This window comes from Bos mutus, chromosome 19, assembly GCF_027580195.1.
Source record: "Bos mutus isolate GX-2022 chromosome 19, NWIPB_WYAK_1.1, whole genome shotgun sequence".
Taxonomy (NCBI): Eukaryota; Metazoa; Chordata; class Mammalia; order Artiodactyla; family Bovidae; genus Bos; species Bos mutus.
The window spans coordinates 16582597-16598814 of record NC_091635.1 but is presented as its reverse complement, the minus strand read 5'-3'; the positions used below and the strand labels follow the sequence as shown (position 1 = coordinate 16598814).

The 16218-nt window shown below is 48.3% G+C and overlaps 1 protein-coding gene across 1 annotated transcript; it reads left to right on the top strand.

The window, feature by feature from the left end:
• Positions 1 to 14907: 14907 nt before the first annotated feature.
• On the top strand, positions 14908 to 15147 carry TMEM238L (transmembrane protein 238 like). The gene has a single exon (XM_070357355.1). It carries the CDS (start codon positions 14908 to 14910, stop codon positions 15145 to 15147), a length of 240 nt encoding a protein of 79 aa, XP_070213456.1.
• The last annotated feature ends 1071 nt before the right edge of the window (positions 15148 to 16218 follow it).

Genomic DNA, 16218 nt, shown 5'->3' with positions numbered 1-16218 from the left:
AAACAGAGGCTTTCTGCAGCATACAGAGGTGGCCAGACCAGGAGGGTACCTGTGAGGAAGCCAGGCTCCCATAGGCCTGTGGCCCATTGGACAGCATCTGATCACCAGGGGAGTGTCACCTCAGCCTTCTGTCCCCGCCTCCGCCCCTGCCCTGGACTGCATCACTCTGGCAACCTCTCTCTCTCTAATAGGCCTCCAGGTGTCTCCATCTTTATCGAGGTGGTTCCATATGCAGAGTCAGGACACCACCTTGTTCGCTCTGCATCATGGGAAATTCTGTGGAGGCAGGTACCTGTGACATGGGGACACCCCCTGCCCCGCCCACCCAAGGAGCCAGAGTTCGGGGAGTTTCAGCCAGAATGACCATGTTTCTCATTCAAACAGCACGGTCACCTGGCCCCTGCACACAGGCAGTCAGGGCCCGTCATGGGGTGTCGTCAGTCACTATGTCACTCACTATGGTTCCAGCGCCTCATGTGGCTTACGGATGGTTTCTGACATGAAAGCAGATTCCATAACAGCCCTACCCTGTCATTCTCAGAGTCCTCTATGCTTTCCCACCTGGGAGCAAGCAAGGAGGACTCCTGGCTGGTTTGATGGTCATCTACATGTCCCAAGTCTCATTTCCTCCCCCCACAAGCTTGTCATCTGGGCATTGCCGTGGAACGGGGGCCAGGTGATGCTGCTACCACATGTTGTCTTGGCGGAGGGCAGTTTGAGGACCACAAGACTCTAGAAGGCATCCAAGGTCTGGACTGACCTTGAAGGCTCCCACAGTCTCTCCCACATTCCCTGCTCCTTAAGCTAGTTTCTCAGCAAGAAGAATGAGGAGATTCCAAGCAGTTCACCAACCCCCTCCGCTGGGCTTCTCCATATGACTGTGGAGCAAGAAGTATGCCTGGGTCAGGCTGAGGGGCTTTTGCCAAAGACCATTGCCACACGGAAGTCTGAGGAATGCATGTGCCTGGTCAGATGCCATGTTTCTGGCAAAAAAACCACCATGCCTCCTTCCATGCCATGGATGCATCCGTGTGTCTGGTTACTGGATTGTATTATCCCACCCATGGCTGTTCTGTCTGGGAGAATTCCATTTAAATCCAAGTGCTGAAAGAACTGATGGGATGTTAAATTGTATCCTGTTTGACAGTGTCCACTGTGTTTTCATTCTGTTCCATCAGGAATTGCAGACTCGTCCACTAATTCTTTCCTCTAAAATGCCACCCACCCTACCCCATCACCACACGCCTTCCCAGCAATGTGCTATCTGGGAGAAACGGGCTGTGTGGGTTTCACGCCTGGTTTCTCGGGGGCCCCGTGGGAGTGGATGACCCTACTCTGAGATGCTGACAGAGCAGAAAGAACAGAAGCTCCTGCTTTCCTCCCCACAAGCCTGGTCTTGAGAGATGGAAAAAGAGCCTTCCTGAATGAATCAATGGTCCAGGGGAAGAGACTGGACTGCCTGGCACCATGTCTTATAGGAAATACAAATAACATCTCATTTAAGCCACTATTTTTGGGGTCCATTACTTGCAGCCAAATAAAATTCCTGTTCACACACAGGTGACGAGTCTGGGGACAGAGTTCTTTTCTTCCTCTAAGCCTCTGCGTTCTTTTCTTCCAATACTTGATGAGACCCGGAACTGATGTATTTAGAACAAGGACTTTCACAAATAAGCTCCAAATCAGTGCAGTGTATCTTTCCTCCAAATCCTTCCAGGATTCACTACGTCTCTAAGGAGAGAGACATGGGAGGGGAAAGCCAGAGCAGGAAGACCACGACAGGGCCAGACTTCCTGTCCCCCTGTCTCTGGGGAACAGGGACCCCCTCAGCCTGGGCATCGCGTGGTGGGCATGGAAAGAGTGGGGTTCACACAGGGCACTTGGCAGCCTCTGTGACCAGTTGGGCTGCCCCACCTACTCTAAGAGCTGAGGCAGGGGTGGGTGGGAGAGGGTGGTCGGTTTATAGAGGGTTCTATAACCTAGAATCATTAATGGGAGGAGACTTAGACACTCAGTTCTCTTTCTCCCAGTTTTCAACCTCCGCATTTGTCAAAATTAAAGTGACCCAAGTTTACAAACATAGAGGATTCTGTATTGGTCAGGAGCACAGATTCTAGAGACAGCCCACCTGGGCACATGTCCCATCTGGTCTTGCCAGGTCTTTGACCCTGGACAGCTTACTTCATTTCTGCAAACCTCCATTTTAGCGTGTGTGTGTGTGTGTGTGAGCTCTTTTTTTTTTTAATTTTAATTTTTCTGTTGAGGTAATATTTATTTAGGGGCTTCCCAGGTGGCTCAGCAGTAAAGAATCTGCCTGCCAATGCAGGAGACACAGGAGATGTGGGTTCAGTCCATGGGTCAAGAAGATCCTCTGGAGGAGGAAATGACAACCCACTCCAGTATTCTTGCCTGGAGAATCCCATGGACAGAGGAGCCTGGCAGGTACAGTCCATGGGATTGCAAAGAGTCGGACACGACTTAGTAACTGCACAACAAGTATTCCATTGTACATATACCACATTTTCTTTATCCATCCATCCAGTGATGGGCACTCAGGCTGTCTCCGTATCTTGGCTATTGTAAATAATGTCAGGGTGAAAATGGAGGTGTAGATATCTTTTGGGATTCATGTTTATTTTCATCCATACCCCCATCTTCACAACTGCAAATGGGATTAATAAAAGTGCCTGCATCTTCCTAAAAATTAATTGAGATAATCTACGTAAGGCTTTTATGTATTAAACCCTAAATATCAGTCATTATTAATGTTAATGGACTACACCAGGCAGTATATGCTCCTGAATGGTTTTACATAAGGAAAGAATGCAGGTTTATACGACTAAGTATGAGCTGATTGGAAAAAGAGAATTGGGAGATTGAGGAGTTCACCACGCACTGTGCTATCTGGTGAATTGGGGCCTGATGTCACCAGCCAACAGTTTCATTCCAACCTTTTTGACTCCTGCCTCCCCTCTGCTCCACAATCCATCCCAATCAACCGTGCATTCATGCTAAGTCACTTCAGTTATGGGTGACTCTTTGTGACCCCATGGACAGTAGCCCACCAGACTCCTCTGTCCATGGGGATTCTCCAGACAAGAATGCTGGAGTGGGTTGCTATGCCCTCCTCCAGGGGATCTTCCCAACTCAGGGATCTGGCCCATGTCCCTTAAGTCTTCTGCATTGGCAGATGGTTCTTTACCACTAGAGCCACTTCAGTTCAGTCACTCAGTCGTATCCGACTTTTGCAACCCCACGGACTGCAGGCTTCCCTGTCCATCACCAATTCCCAGAGCTTGCTTAAATTCACGTCCAGCAAGTCAGTGATACCATCCAACCATCTCATCCTCTGTCATCCCCTTCTCCTCCCACCTTCAATCTTTCCCAGCATCAGGGTCTTTTCAAATGAGTCAGTTATTTGCATCAGGTGGCCAAAGGATTAGAATTTCAGCTTCAACATCAGTCCTTCCAATGAATATTCAGGACTGATTTCCTTTAGGATGGACTGGTTGGATTTCCTTGCAGTCCAAGGGACTCTCAAGAGTCTTCTCCAACACCACAATTCAAAAGCATTAATTCTTCAGCGCTCAGCTCTCTTTATGGTCCAACTCTCACATCCACACATGACTACTGAAAAAACCATAGCCTTGATGGGATGGACCTTTGTTGACAAAGTAATGTCTCTGCTTTTCAATATGCTATCTAGGTTGGTCATAGCTTTTCTTCCAAGGAGAAAGCATCTTTTAATTTCATGGCTGCAGTCACCATCTGCAGTGATTTTGGAGCCCAAGAAAATAGTCTGTCACTGTTTCTATTGTTTCCCCATCTATTTGCCATGAAGTGATGGGACTGGATGCCATGACATCACCTTAGCACCACTTAGGAAGCCCTAATCAAAGCCTACAATTTCTGTCTCTCAAGGAAGGCCATTTGTTTAAGGCCTAGGCAGCTCACTCACTGTCCAGAAAAATCCATGTTTCCCCCTCAGAGTGAGGGATGAAGCAGCTGGCCCATCAGGTCCACACATCCAGGGACACTTGAGGTCTGGGTGTGACCACATGATAGGCTCATGGGAGCAGAATCGGCATTGACTCTGCTGGACCGGACCTAATAGGAAGTGAGCCTATGCTCCCAGCTCTGCAGGGAGGAGCCACTATATGCCAGGAGCCGGGATCCAAGTCACCAAGGGAAATGGTACAGACTGTGTCTTTGTGTCTCTCTGAAATGTATATGTTGAGGTCCTGGCCCCCCAGGGGATGGTATATTGAGGTAGGGCTTTTGGCAGGTAATGGGGTTCTGATGAGGTTGTGAGGATGACGCCCTCAGGATGGATGAATGACGTCATAAAAACAGGAAGAAACAGGACAGCTCTCTCTCTACACCCACACGCCCAGGAAAGGCCACATGAACACATGGTAGGAAGGTGATCATCTGCAAACCAGGAACTCATCTGCCCTGGATCTTGCACTTCTCAGCCTCCACAACCATAAGAAACACACATCTTTTTAATAAACCACCCAGTCAATGATATTTTGTAAGAAAGGCCTGAGCTGGTTATGACCTTAAGGAAAGTGCCATGAAGATCAGAAACACCACATTGAAACTCCCTGCAGGCAGTCGCTACATTTTCCTTGCTCACTTCTAGCTGATTTTGCATGGAAAGGAGCCTCAACAACTCCAGAGAGCTGAGCTCAGCCCCAGCTTAGCCCATGGTGGAGAGGCTGCTAGACGTGGAGCCTGTGGGTAGAGGCAGCCAAGCAGAGGCCAGGGGCTTGGCTTTGGGCCTGACTGGGAGAGGAAGAGGGTCACAGACATCTGAGCCGTGTGCAGCTTCACCCTGGCACTTGCAAACAGGCTTTGCAGGTAACTGCTCCTGAGGCAGGCGAGAAAAATGGTGACAGAAGATTCTAGCACCAAACCCAGCCGATATCCTGGAGTGATGCCTTCAGATTTGCTGAAATCCAAAATGTCATACTGTGGTGCTGGAGAAGACTCTTGAGAGTCCCTTGGACTGTAAGGAGATCAAACCAGTCAATCCTAAAGGAGATAAACCTTGAATATTCATTGGAAGGAATGATGCTGAAGCTGAAGCTCCAATACTTTGGCCACCTGATTCGAAGAGCCAACTTTTTGGAAAAGACCCTGATTCTGGGAAAGATTGAAGGCAGGAAGAGAAGGGAACGACAGAGGATGAGATGGCTGGATGACATTACCGACTTAATGGACATGAGTTTGAACAAACTCTGGGAGAGAGTTAAAGAGAAGGAAGCCTGGCATGCTGCAGTTCATTGGGTCGCAAAGGATCAGACATGACTGAGTAACTGAGCAAAAAATGTCATGAGGCCTTAGGCAACGACCTTTCTTAAGCATGGCTGGTGTGGCCTGAACTCCAGAGGGCTCTCCTTAAAGGGTGTACTCTGCAGAAAGCTGCTGGGGACTTTGCAAGCCCTGATGACAACAGATTCTACTATTTACTGATACTGGATTTTCTATCAGCTTTGCAAGATCAAAGTTGTACTTAATATTCAAGGTTGGTTTAATTTGATTTTAAACATTAAGCAATGTGACACTTTTCTGTAGACTTGGGTTTGTGAAAGCGTTTTCATATCCACTAAAATTTATTCCTTTTTTTTGGACCAACACCATAGTTTATAGTGTAAGCATAATATACTTCCTAGAGAAGGAAATGGCAACCCACTCCAGTACTCTTGCCTGGAGAATCCCATGGACAGAGGAGCATGGAGGGCTACAGTCCATGGGTGGCAAAGAGACAGACATGACTGAAGTGACTGAGCAAGCATAATATACTTACTAGATGGAAAACCTAAAGGGCATGGAAAAGAAAAACTAGCAGCCCAGTAGACCATTTCTGCCGTGTGATAAAACTTTAGGGTGTCCTCTGGAAGTGTTTTGCTTCCGAAGGAGCTGTGGGAGCACTAATTCCTCAGAAACAGGGATGAAGCAGGAGATGAAAGCTGCAGAGGGACAATGAAGGGATCTGTGCAGAGCTGGGGGAACTCTGGTGAGTCACTCTCAGCTTTCCCAGTAGCTGGGGGCGCCCAGGGGTTACAAAATGAATCTAGTCATAAACAGTGAGTGCTGGGTTACAAGAAGGCAGAGCTGCTCCCCAACTGAAAGGGATGCCCAGCCTACCAGGAGAGATGGAAAACTCAACAAATTACCTCCATAAATGTACCACGTGCTATAAAAGTAACCATCCAGTTAAACAGGCATCTGTTTCTTATCCACTAGGATTGCTGTAATCAAAAGAACAGAAAGCAGCAAGTGTGGGTGAGGACGTGGAGAGACTGGAACCCTCATGAATTGCTGGTGGGAATGGAAAACAGTGCTGTTTCTATTGAAAGCGGAAAGGAAGTGTCTCAAAAGAAAAAGTGACCCCTCTATGATCCACCAACTTCACCTTTAGGTATACACTGAAAAGAATTGAAAGCAGGGACTCATACAGATATGTGTGCATCCTTGTTCAAACAGTGTTATTCGCAATAGCTGGAGGGCGAAAGCAACGCGAGCGTCCGTCAACAGATGAGCAGATAAACCAAATGTGGTCCATAATACAGTGGAGTATCATTCTGCCTTAAAAAGGAAGAAGACCCTGACGCATGCCACACTGTGGGGGAAACTTGAAGCCATTATACTAAGTGAAATACATCACTTACTAAGAGATACGTATAATGTGATCTCTCTCATGTGAGTTTCCTAGAGCAGTCAGATCCACAGAGACAGAAAGCAGAGCAGTAGCTGCCAGGGTCTGGGGAGAGTGGAATGAGGAGTTATTGTTTCACGGGGACAGAGTTTAATTTGAAAAGGGGGAAAAGGTTCTGGAGAGGGATGGCGGTGATGGTTGCACAATGCCACCGAACTGTGCAGGTACCAATAGTTAAAATGATAACTTCATGTTGTGCATATTTCACTACCATTAAATAACTTCAAAAATAATTTTTTAGGGACTTCCCTGGTGGCCCAGTGGTTAAGCCTTCACCTTCCCATGCAGGGGGTATGGGTTCTATCACCAGTTGGGGAAATAAAGATCCCACACACCTGGAGGTCAAAAAACCAGAACATAAAACAGAAGCAATACTGTATCAAATTCAATAAAGACTTTTAAAAAATGGTCCATGTCACACTACACATTTAAAATAATTTTTAATTAAATGGGATTAAGAAAGGAACTAGTCTTCCCTGGTGGCCCAGACAGTGAAGAATCTGCCTTCAGTGCAGTAAACTCAGGTTCGATACCTGGGTTGAGAAGATCCCCTGGAGAAGAAAATGGCAACCCACTCTAGTATTCTTGCCTGAAGAATTCCACGGACAGAGGAGACTGGCGGGCTATATTCCATGGGGTTGCAAAGAGTCAGACATGACTGAGCACACACACACACACACAAACATAAGAGTAGGTGCCCAATACGCTATTGGACAAGAGCAGAAACAGAGCCAAAGCGAAAACAAACCCAGTTGTGGATGTGACAGGTGATGTAATATTGCATAGGAACTGGAATGTTAGGTCCATGAATCAAGGCAAATTGGAAGTGGTCAAACAGGAGATGGCAAGAGTGAACATCGACATTTTAGGAATCAGTGAACTAAAATAGACTGGAATGGGTGAATTTAATTCAGATAACCATTATATCATATCTACTTGTGTGGGGAAGGATCCCTTAGAAGAAATGGAGTAGCCCTCATAGTCAACAAAAGAGTCCAAAATGCAGTACTTGGATGCAATCTCAAAAATGACAGAATGATCTCTGTTCATTTCCAAGGCAAACCACTGAGTTCAGTTCAGTTCAGTCACTCAGTTGTGACCGACTCTTTGTAATTCCATGGACTGCAGCACACCAGGCCTCCCTGTGTCCATCACCAACTCCCGGAGTTTACTCAAACTCATGTCATCACATCGGTGATGCCATCCAACCATCTCATCCTCTGTCATCCCCTTCTCTTCCAGCCTTCAATCTTTCCCAGCATCAGGGTCTTTTCCAGGGAGTCAGTTCATCGCATCAGGTGGCCAAAGTATTAGAGCTTCAGCTTCAGCATCAGTTCTTCCAAAGAATATTCAGGACTGATTTCCTTTAGGATGGTCTGGTTGGATCTCCTTGCAGTCCAAGGGACTCTCAAGAGCCTTCTCCAACACCACAGTTCAAAAGCATCAATTCTTTGAAAAAAAAAAAAAAGCATCAATTCTTTGGCACTCAACTTTCTTTATAGTCCAACTCTCATATCCATACATGACTACTGGAAAACCCATAGCTTTGACTAGACAGATCTTTGTTGGCAAAGTAATGTTTCTGCTTTTTAATATACTGTCTAGGTTGGTCATAACTTTTCTTCGAAGGAGTAAGCGTCTTTTAATTTCATGACTGCAGTCACCATGTAAAGTGATTTTTGAGCCCCCCAAAATAAAGTCTGTCACAGTTTCCACTGTTTCCCCATCTATTTCCCATGAAGTGACAGGACCAGATGCCATTATCTTAGTTTTCTGAATGTTGAGCTATAAGAAAACTTTTTCACTCTCTTCTTTCACTTTCTTCAAGAGGTTTTTTAGTTCCTCTTCACTTTCTGCCATAAGGGTGGTGTCATCTGCATATCTAAGGTTATTGATATTTTTTCCAGCAATCTTGATTCCAGCTTGTGCTTCATCCAGCCTGTCATTTCACATGATGTACTCTGCATATAAGTTAAATAAGCAGGGTGACAGTATACCATCTTGATGTATTCCTTTCCCAGTTTGGAACCAGTCTGTTGTTCCATGTCCAGTTCTAACTGTTGCTTCTTAACCTGCATACAGATTTCTCAGGAGGCAGGTCAGGTGGTCTGGTATTCCCATCTCTTTCAGAATTTTCCACAGTTTGTTGTGATCCACACAGTCAAAGGCTTTGGCATAGTCAATAAAGCAGAAATAGATGTTTTTCTGGAGCTCTCTTGCTTTTTCAATGATCCAACAGATGTTGGCAATTTGATCTCTGGTTCCTCTGCCTTTTCTAAATCCAGCTTGAACATCTGGAAGTTCACGGTTCACATACTGTTGAACAATTCAATATCGTAATCCAAGTCTATGCCCCAATCAGTAACGCTGAAGAAGCTGAAGTTGAACGGTTCTATGAAGACCTACAAGACCTTCTAGAACTAACACCCCGAAAAAAGATGTCCTCTTCATTATAGGGGACTGGAATGCAAAAGTAGGAAGTCAAGAGCTACCTGGAGTAACAGGCAAATTTGGCCTTTGAGTACAGAATGAAGCAGGGCAAAGATGAATAGAGTTTTGCCAAGAGAACACACTGGTCATAGCAAACACTCTCTTCCAAAAACACAAGAGAAGACTCTACACATGGACATTACCAGATGGTCAATACTGAAATCAGATTGATTATATTCCTTGCAGTCAAAGATGGAGAAGCTCTATACAGTCAGACCAGGAGCTGACTGCAGCTCAGATGATGAACTCCATATTACCAAATTTAGACTTAAATTGCAGAAAGTAGGGAAAACCAGTAGACCATTCAGGTATGACCTAAATCAAATTCCTTATGATTATACAGTGGAAGTGACAAATAGATTCGAGGGATTAGATCTGATAGAGTATCTGAAGAACTATGGACGGAGGTTTGTGACATTGTACAGGAGGCAGTGATCAAGACCATCCCCAAGAAATAGAAATGCAAAAAGGCAAAATGGTTGTCTGACAAGGCCTTACAAATAGCTGAGAAAAGAAGAGCGGTAAAGGCAAAAGAGAAAGGGAAGGATATACCCATTTGAATGCAGAGTTCCAAAGAACAGCAAGGAGAGATAAGAAAGCCTTCCTCAGCGATCAATGTAAAGAAATAGAGGGAAACAATAGAAAGACTAGAGATCTCTTCAAGAAAATTAGAGACACCAAGGGAACATTTCATGCAAAGATGAACACAATAAAGGACAGAAATGATATGGACCTAACAGAAGCAGAAGATATTAAGAAGAAGTGGCAGGAATACACAGAAGAACTATACAAAAAGATCTTCATGACCAGATAACCACAGTGGTGTGATCACTCACCTAGAGCCAGACATCCTGGAATGTGAAGTCAAGTGAGCCTTAGGAAGTATCACTACGAACAAAGCTAGTGGACGTGATGGAATTCCAGTTGAGCTATTTCAAATCCTAAAAGATGATGCTATGAAATTGCTGCACTTAATAGGCCAGAAAATCTGGAAAACTGGAAAGGTCATAGGACTGGAAAGGTCAGTTTTCATTCCAATCCTAAACAAAGGCAATGCCAAAGAATGTTCAAACTACCACACAATTGCACTCATCTCACATGCTAGCAAAGTCATGCTCAAAATTCTCCAAGCCAGGCTTCAATAGTATGTGAACTGTGAACTTCCAGATGTTCAAGCTGGATTTAGAAAAGGCAGAGGAACCAGAGATCAAATTGCCAACATCTGCTGGATCATTGAAAAAGCAAGAGAGCTCCAGAAAAACATCTATTTCTGCTTTATTGACTATGCCAAAGCCTTTGACTGTGTGGATCACAACAAACTGTGGAAAATTCTGAAAGAGATGGGAATACCAGACCACCTGACCTGCCTCCTGAGAAATCTGTATGCAGGTTAAGAAGCAACAGTTAGAACTGGACATGGAACAACAGACTGGTTCCAAACTGGGAAAGGAATACATCAAGACGGTATATTGTCACCCTGCATATTTAACTTATATGCAGAGTACATCATGTGAAATGACAGGCTGGATGAAGCACAAGCTGGAATCAAGATTGCTGGAAGAAATATCAATAACCTTAGATATGCAGATTATACCACCTTTATGGCAGAACTGAAGAGCCTCTTGATGAAAATGAAAGAGGAGAGTGAAAAAGCTGGCTTAAAACTCAACATTCACAAAAGTAAGATCATGGCATCTGGTCCCATTACTTCATGGCAAATAGATGGGGAAACAGTGGCAACAGTGAGAGACTTTCTGAGGGGCTCCAAAATCACTGCAGATGGTGACTGCAGCCATGAAATTAAAAGACACTTGTTCCTTGGAAGAAAAGCTATGACCAACCTAGAGAGCATATTAAAAGCAGAGACACTACTCTGCCAACAAAGGTCTGTCTAGTCAAAGCTATGGTTTTTCCAGTAGTCACATATGGATGTGAGAGTTGGACTATAAAGAAAGCTGAATGCCGAAGAATTGATGCTTTTGAACTGTGGTGTTGGAGAAGACTCTTGAGAGTCCCTTGGACTGCAAGGAGATCCAACCAGTCCATCCTAAAGGAAATCAGTTCTGAATATTCACTGGAAGGACTGATGTTGAAGCTGAAATTCCAATACTTTGGCCACCTGCTGTGAAGAACCGACTCACTGGGAAAGACCCTGATGCTGGGAAAGAGTGAAGGCGGGAGGAGAAGGGGACGACAGAGGATGAGATGTTTGCATGGCACCACCAACTCGATGGACATGAGTTTGAGTAGGCTCTGGGAATTGGTGATGGACAGGGAAGCCCGCGTGCTGCAGTCCATGAGTTCGCAAAGAGCTGGACATGACTGAGCGACTGAACTGAACTGAAGAGTAGGGCAAGTGGAGAGATTTGAGACTGATGATGATAAAGAGCAGCTGCAGTAGAGATGAGAGACTCGGGACTGGGAAAGCATTTCACGAGGCCAATAGCTTCATCAAGGATGAATCTGTAGCTATCACAAATGGAGGCAGGGTATTCCCTGGTGGTCCCGTGGCTAAAAATTTGCCTGCCAACACAGGGGACACAGGTTCAATCCCTGGTCCGGGAAGATTCCACGTGCCCCAGGGCAACTCGGCCCAGGCACCACAACTACTGAGCCTGAGAACCCTAGAGCCTGTGCTCAGCAACAAGAGAAGGCACCGCAATGAGGAGCCGTTGCTCCACAGCTAGAGAGTAGCCCCTGCTCGCTGCAACTAGACAGCAACAAAGACCCAGAACAACCATAAGTAAGTAAATAATAATAAAAAGGATGGAGGGAGGGCTCAGCATGGACCTAGTGGGGTGGAGTGTGGGGGCAGGGGGACAGGGAGCTGCCCCAGGTGAAGCCAAGACTGATAAAGGGGAGAGGATGATGGTGCAAGAGAGTCGGTGGCAGGTCCCTCCCAACCTGGGGTTTTCCCTATAGAAGCACTGTGGCAGAAAGGATGTAATAAAACACACCAGTGACAAGCATACGGTAACCTTGTCTGTGTCCCAGCATGCAGCTTCCAAGCACTTTACACCTATGAACTCACTTAATCGTCACAGTAATCCTGTGAAACAAGGGATTATCTTACAACGAGGAAATCGAGGCCCAGAGAAGGCAAGTGACTTCTCCAAGGTCACACCGCTGATGAGTGGCCCAGGCTCGTGTGGCCAGACCTGCTCAGCATCCGAGCCCTGCCACTCAGGCGGTGACTGAGCCTTTGTCATTCAAAGAGTCAGCCCTGGAACTGTGGCTCTGGGTCAGCTCAGCACCTGGCTGGCCTGTCCCTGTCTCTGTCTCTGCCTGACCTGTAGGATCCAGGTCATGAAGAGGTGTGACGTCACAGGCATGACAGACCGTGGTGACTCTGCCAAGGGAGTGACCGGGTCCCCATTGCCAAGAGGAGGCAGGACTGTGTGGTGACAGCAGAAACAGAGATCTCTCTGAGCTGTCGGGATGGCTGTAGCCCCAAGGATTCCCAGAAGTGGAGGGGTGGGAGAGCGCCCTAAGGGATCAGCCCTCAGAATCACTAGCTGGGGTTCGGGCATCTAGCTGCACCCTACACACCATGCTCATGGTTCAGAAAGCATAACAGATGCCTGCTGTCTTCCATTTCCCCATTTTTGTAGTTTTTTCCATCATATTTTATCACTCAAACAAAGAATTGATGCTTTCGAACAGTGGTTGCTGGAGAAGACTCTTGAGAGTTCCTTGGACAGCAAGGAGATCAAACCAGTCAATCCTAAAGGAAATCAAGTCTGAATATTCACTGGACAGAGGAGCCTGGTGGGTTTCAGTCCCTGGAGTCGCAGAGTCAGACACAACTGAGCAACTAACACTGAACACCAGTGTGCTTCGGTTAACCCAAGCTCCGAATTTACTCTTCCTCAACCCCCAACCCCACCCTCCCCATACCAGCTTCCCTTTGACCCCACATGTCAGACAGAAGAATGGTGACCAACCATTCGGGCGGCCCGGGGCTCAGAGACCTCCTGGCATCCAGAAATTTTCACACTAAAGTTGTTGTTCACACACACGTACACCAGATGCTGCTCAGGAGCCTGGAGACCTGTGGACAGGCAGGCGGGGACACACCAGCCTGGTGCTGCCCACCCCCACCCTAGAGGCCCTGCTCCTGCCCCTAAAGAGGGCAGGGTTGTCCCTCAACTATTCTTCCTAAGAGACTCTCTCTAGTCAAAGCTGGCGACAACAGACGGGAAGAGCTGAGGCTTCTCCTGCCCTGGGAGGTGTTCTTGTGTACCTAGTCCCTTCTGAGGCCAGACTGGGGAGACAATGTGGATACGGGGTGGGGGCTTGGCTTTGGCGATTTCTCGAGATGCTGATGCTCCGGACTGGCTCCCTGGCTTTGGACAAGTCTTGTGTTTCAGATCCTAAAATCTATAACTTAAAACACTCTCTCCCTCGGCGATGCTTTTCACCTGAAAGTTTCTCCCTCATCCTGCTTAGTCTACTCCTAGGAAACTAAATTTGAACCCCCTGTGTTTATTTTCATTCACGTGTGTGCGTGCACTCAGTCACTTCAGTCGTGTCCGACTCTTTGTGACCCCATGGACTGTAGCCCGCCAGGTTCCTCTGTCCGTGGGATTCTCTAGGCAGGAACATTGGAGGGGATCGCCATGCCCTCCTCAAGGGGATCTTCCCAGCCCAGGGATCGAACCCATGTCTCTTGAATCTCCTGCATTGCAGGCAGATTCTTTATCTTCCCAGAGCCACCTGCTAAGCCATTTTCATCCACAGGAGAAGGCCAAAGAAAAAGTAGAGACAATTTCAGTACAGCGTGTTTCTCAGCTGACATTCACTTCTCCACCACACCCTGGGAGGGGCTGGGTGATAAGACACCCCTGTTTCACACATAACCCCTCAGGATCAACTGCAGCGGCCCTGACACAGAAAGCAAACGGAGTCAGTCAGTCTGGAAAGTCACACTGCCAGAGAACCAGGTAAACATTTCTTGACTTTGGCTTGGAGTTGCCTTCTGGTCCACACCCAGCCCACCCAGACTGACGCCACGCATCCCCTCCCTCCTTGGTGTCCCTGCCCCGTCCTCCCCATCTTTTCCATTGCCACCGCTCCCCAGGATCTGCCTTCAGGCCAGAGGGCACAGCCCACCTCCAGGCAGCTCGGGCCTGGGGGCTTCAGAGTGGAGAATCTACAAGACACACAGGCTTTTCCTGCTGCTGACATAGACTGCTTCTTACAGCACAATTTCAAGATCTGTTTACATGGACAAACCCTCTTCTCTAAATTTTACACAAAGCCTCCCGTCCCCACCCAGAAGAGCAGGGCAGAAGGTGGGACGGGGGTGGGGGGAAGTCCCTAGCACATCTCAGGAGCCCTGGAGGACCCACCCAGGACCAGAGAGGCCAGGGGCCAGGACAGCCCCTCCTCCAGACCCCTCCCCTGCCACGCCATTTGTTTGGCCCCCAGGGGATGACAATGTCAGGCTGCTTGCATCAGGGTCATACCTGAGCTATGAAACAGTTAAGAAATATCTTGCCCCACTGGCTGTGCGCTCATAAAGGGACATCCACCTGTACTTCCGTGTGGCTCCAGAAAGGGCGGCTCTCTCTCTCTCTTGCTTGCTCATGCCCGGCGGGGAGAGAAGGGAGCGGTTGGCAGCACCACCCCCTGCCCGTGCAGGCCGGCCTGGGGAGCGCAGCCCGGCCCCTCCTGCCTCTGCCTTCCAGGCGATGCTCCCGGGGAAGCTGTGGGGAACGTGCCGCCTCGGACGCTGTGCTCTCTTCTTCGGCCTGGCCCTCCTGCTTGACGTCGTGGGCCTGGTCCTTCTGCTCGTGGGCATCTTTGCCTCCCTTGACTTCTGGGACTTCTTGATCTACACGGGGTCCCTGATCCTGGCTTTCAGCCTGCTCTTCTGGATCGCCTGGTACACCCTCAACATGGAGGTGCCTCTTGAGAAACTGGACTTGTAGTCTGGCCCTGGGCAGAGGAGGAGGGACGTGGGCTTCCTGGCAGGTGGAGGAGCGCAGGGCTATGCTGCCCAGCCAGGGACCAGGTGAGTGCCCCTGATCGGCCTGCGGGGCTGGCGGGAGGCTGGACCAAACGGGGGGGAGACTGAAGGGGCAGGTGGCCCGAGGACCACTCCCCAGCTAGGGACTCTGTCCACCTAGGTTCCAGCGGCAGGTGCTTCCCTCCCTGGGGACCCCTTTTCCCATGGAAACTGGAAAGGAGGTCTCCACAGACACTATTGCTTCAGATCTACCATAAGGGTCCTGCCGTGAGGAACAGGAAGTTATCCCTTCAGCTTAGAAAGTGGAGCGAGGAGCCCACCCGGGCTCTCTGTTCAGGAGAATGCTCTCTGGGGAGAACTTTGAGCGCTGCAAGAGGATGGAAAGTTCCCTGGTGGCCATTTATGCCCTCACCTTGTGGGCTGCCTGCTGCAGGAGGAAGCGGAGCAGAACCTTCCAGAATGGCCCTTCTCATTTCCTTCCTCCTGCATCTGCCCAGATGGGACATGCAGAAGGGGTCAGGACCTGCCTCCATGTCCCCTCTCAGCACACCTGCCTCCTCTCTCAGTGGTGCCCCTACCCACCACTCCCAGGCAGCCCGCACCCCACCTGCCCACCCCCAGCCAACCTGAGAGACCAGGGAGCCGGGGGACCATGACTGACCATTTCATCCCAGCTGGGCCAGCTCTGGGTTGACCGTGTGTAACCAGGGAGGCGGATAATTGTAAGGTGTTTCACATGAACACGGAATGCAAAAGACAGAGCTGGTCTGGCCCCCACAACCCTGAACTAGAAGTGGGACTGAAGCTGGGGTCCTGGTCAGTTTGGTCATCATCCCCTCCTCCAGGTGGGCTGGACCCTACCCCCAGGCACAGCTTGGCACTCCCTTTTGATAGCTGCATGGGAAAGCAAAAGTCATCTTCGGGTTGGAAGGAAGCAATAATAACTGTGTCTTTTCTGGGGGGTTCCACCTGACCCTTGGAAGGGGGAGAGGGAAGAGTGGTTTGGAGAGGTTTCAGAAGGGGAGGATGAACT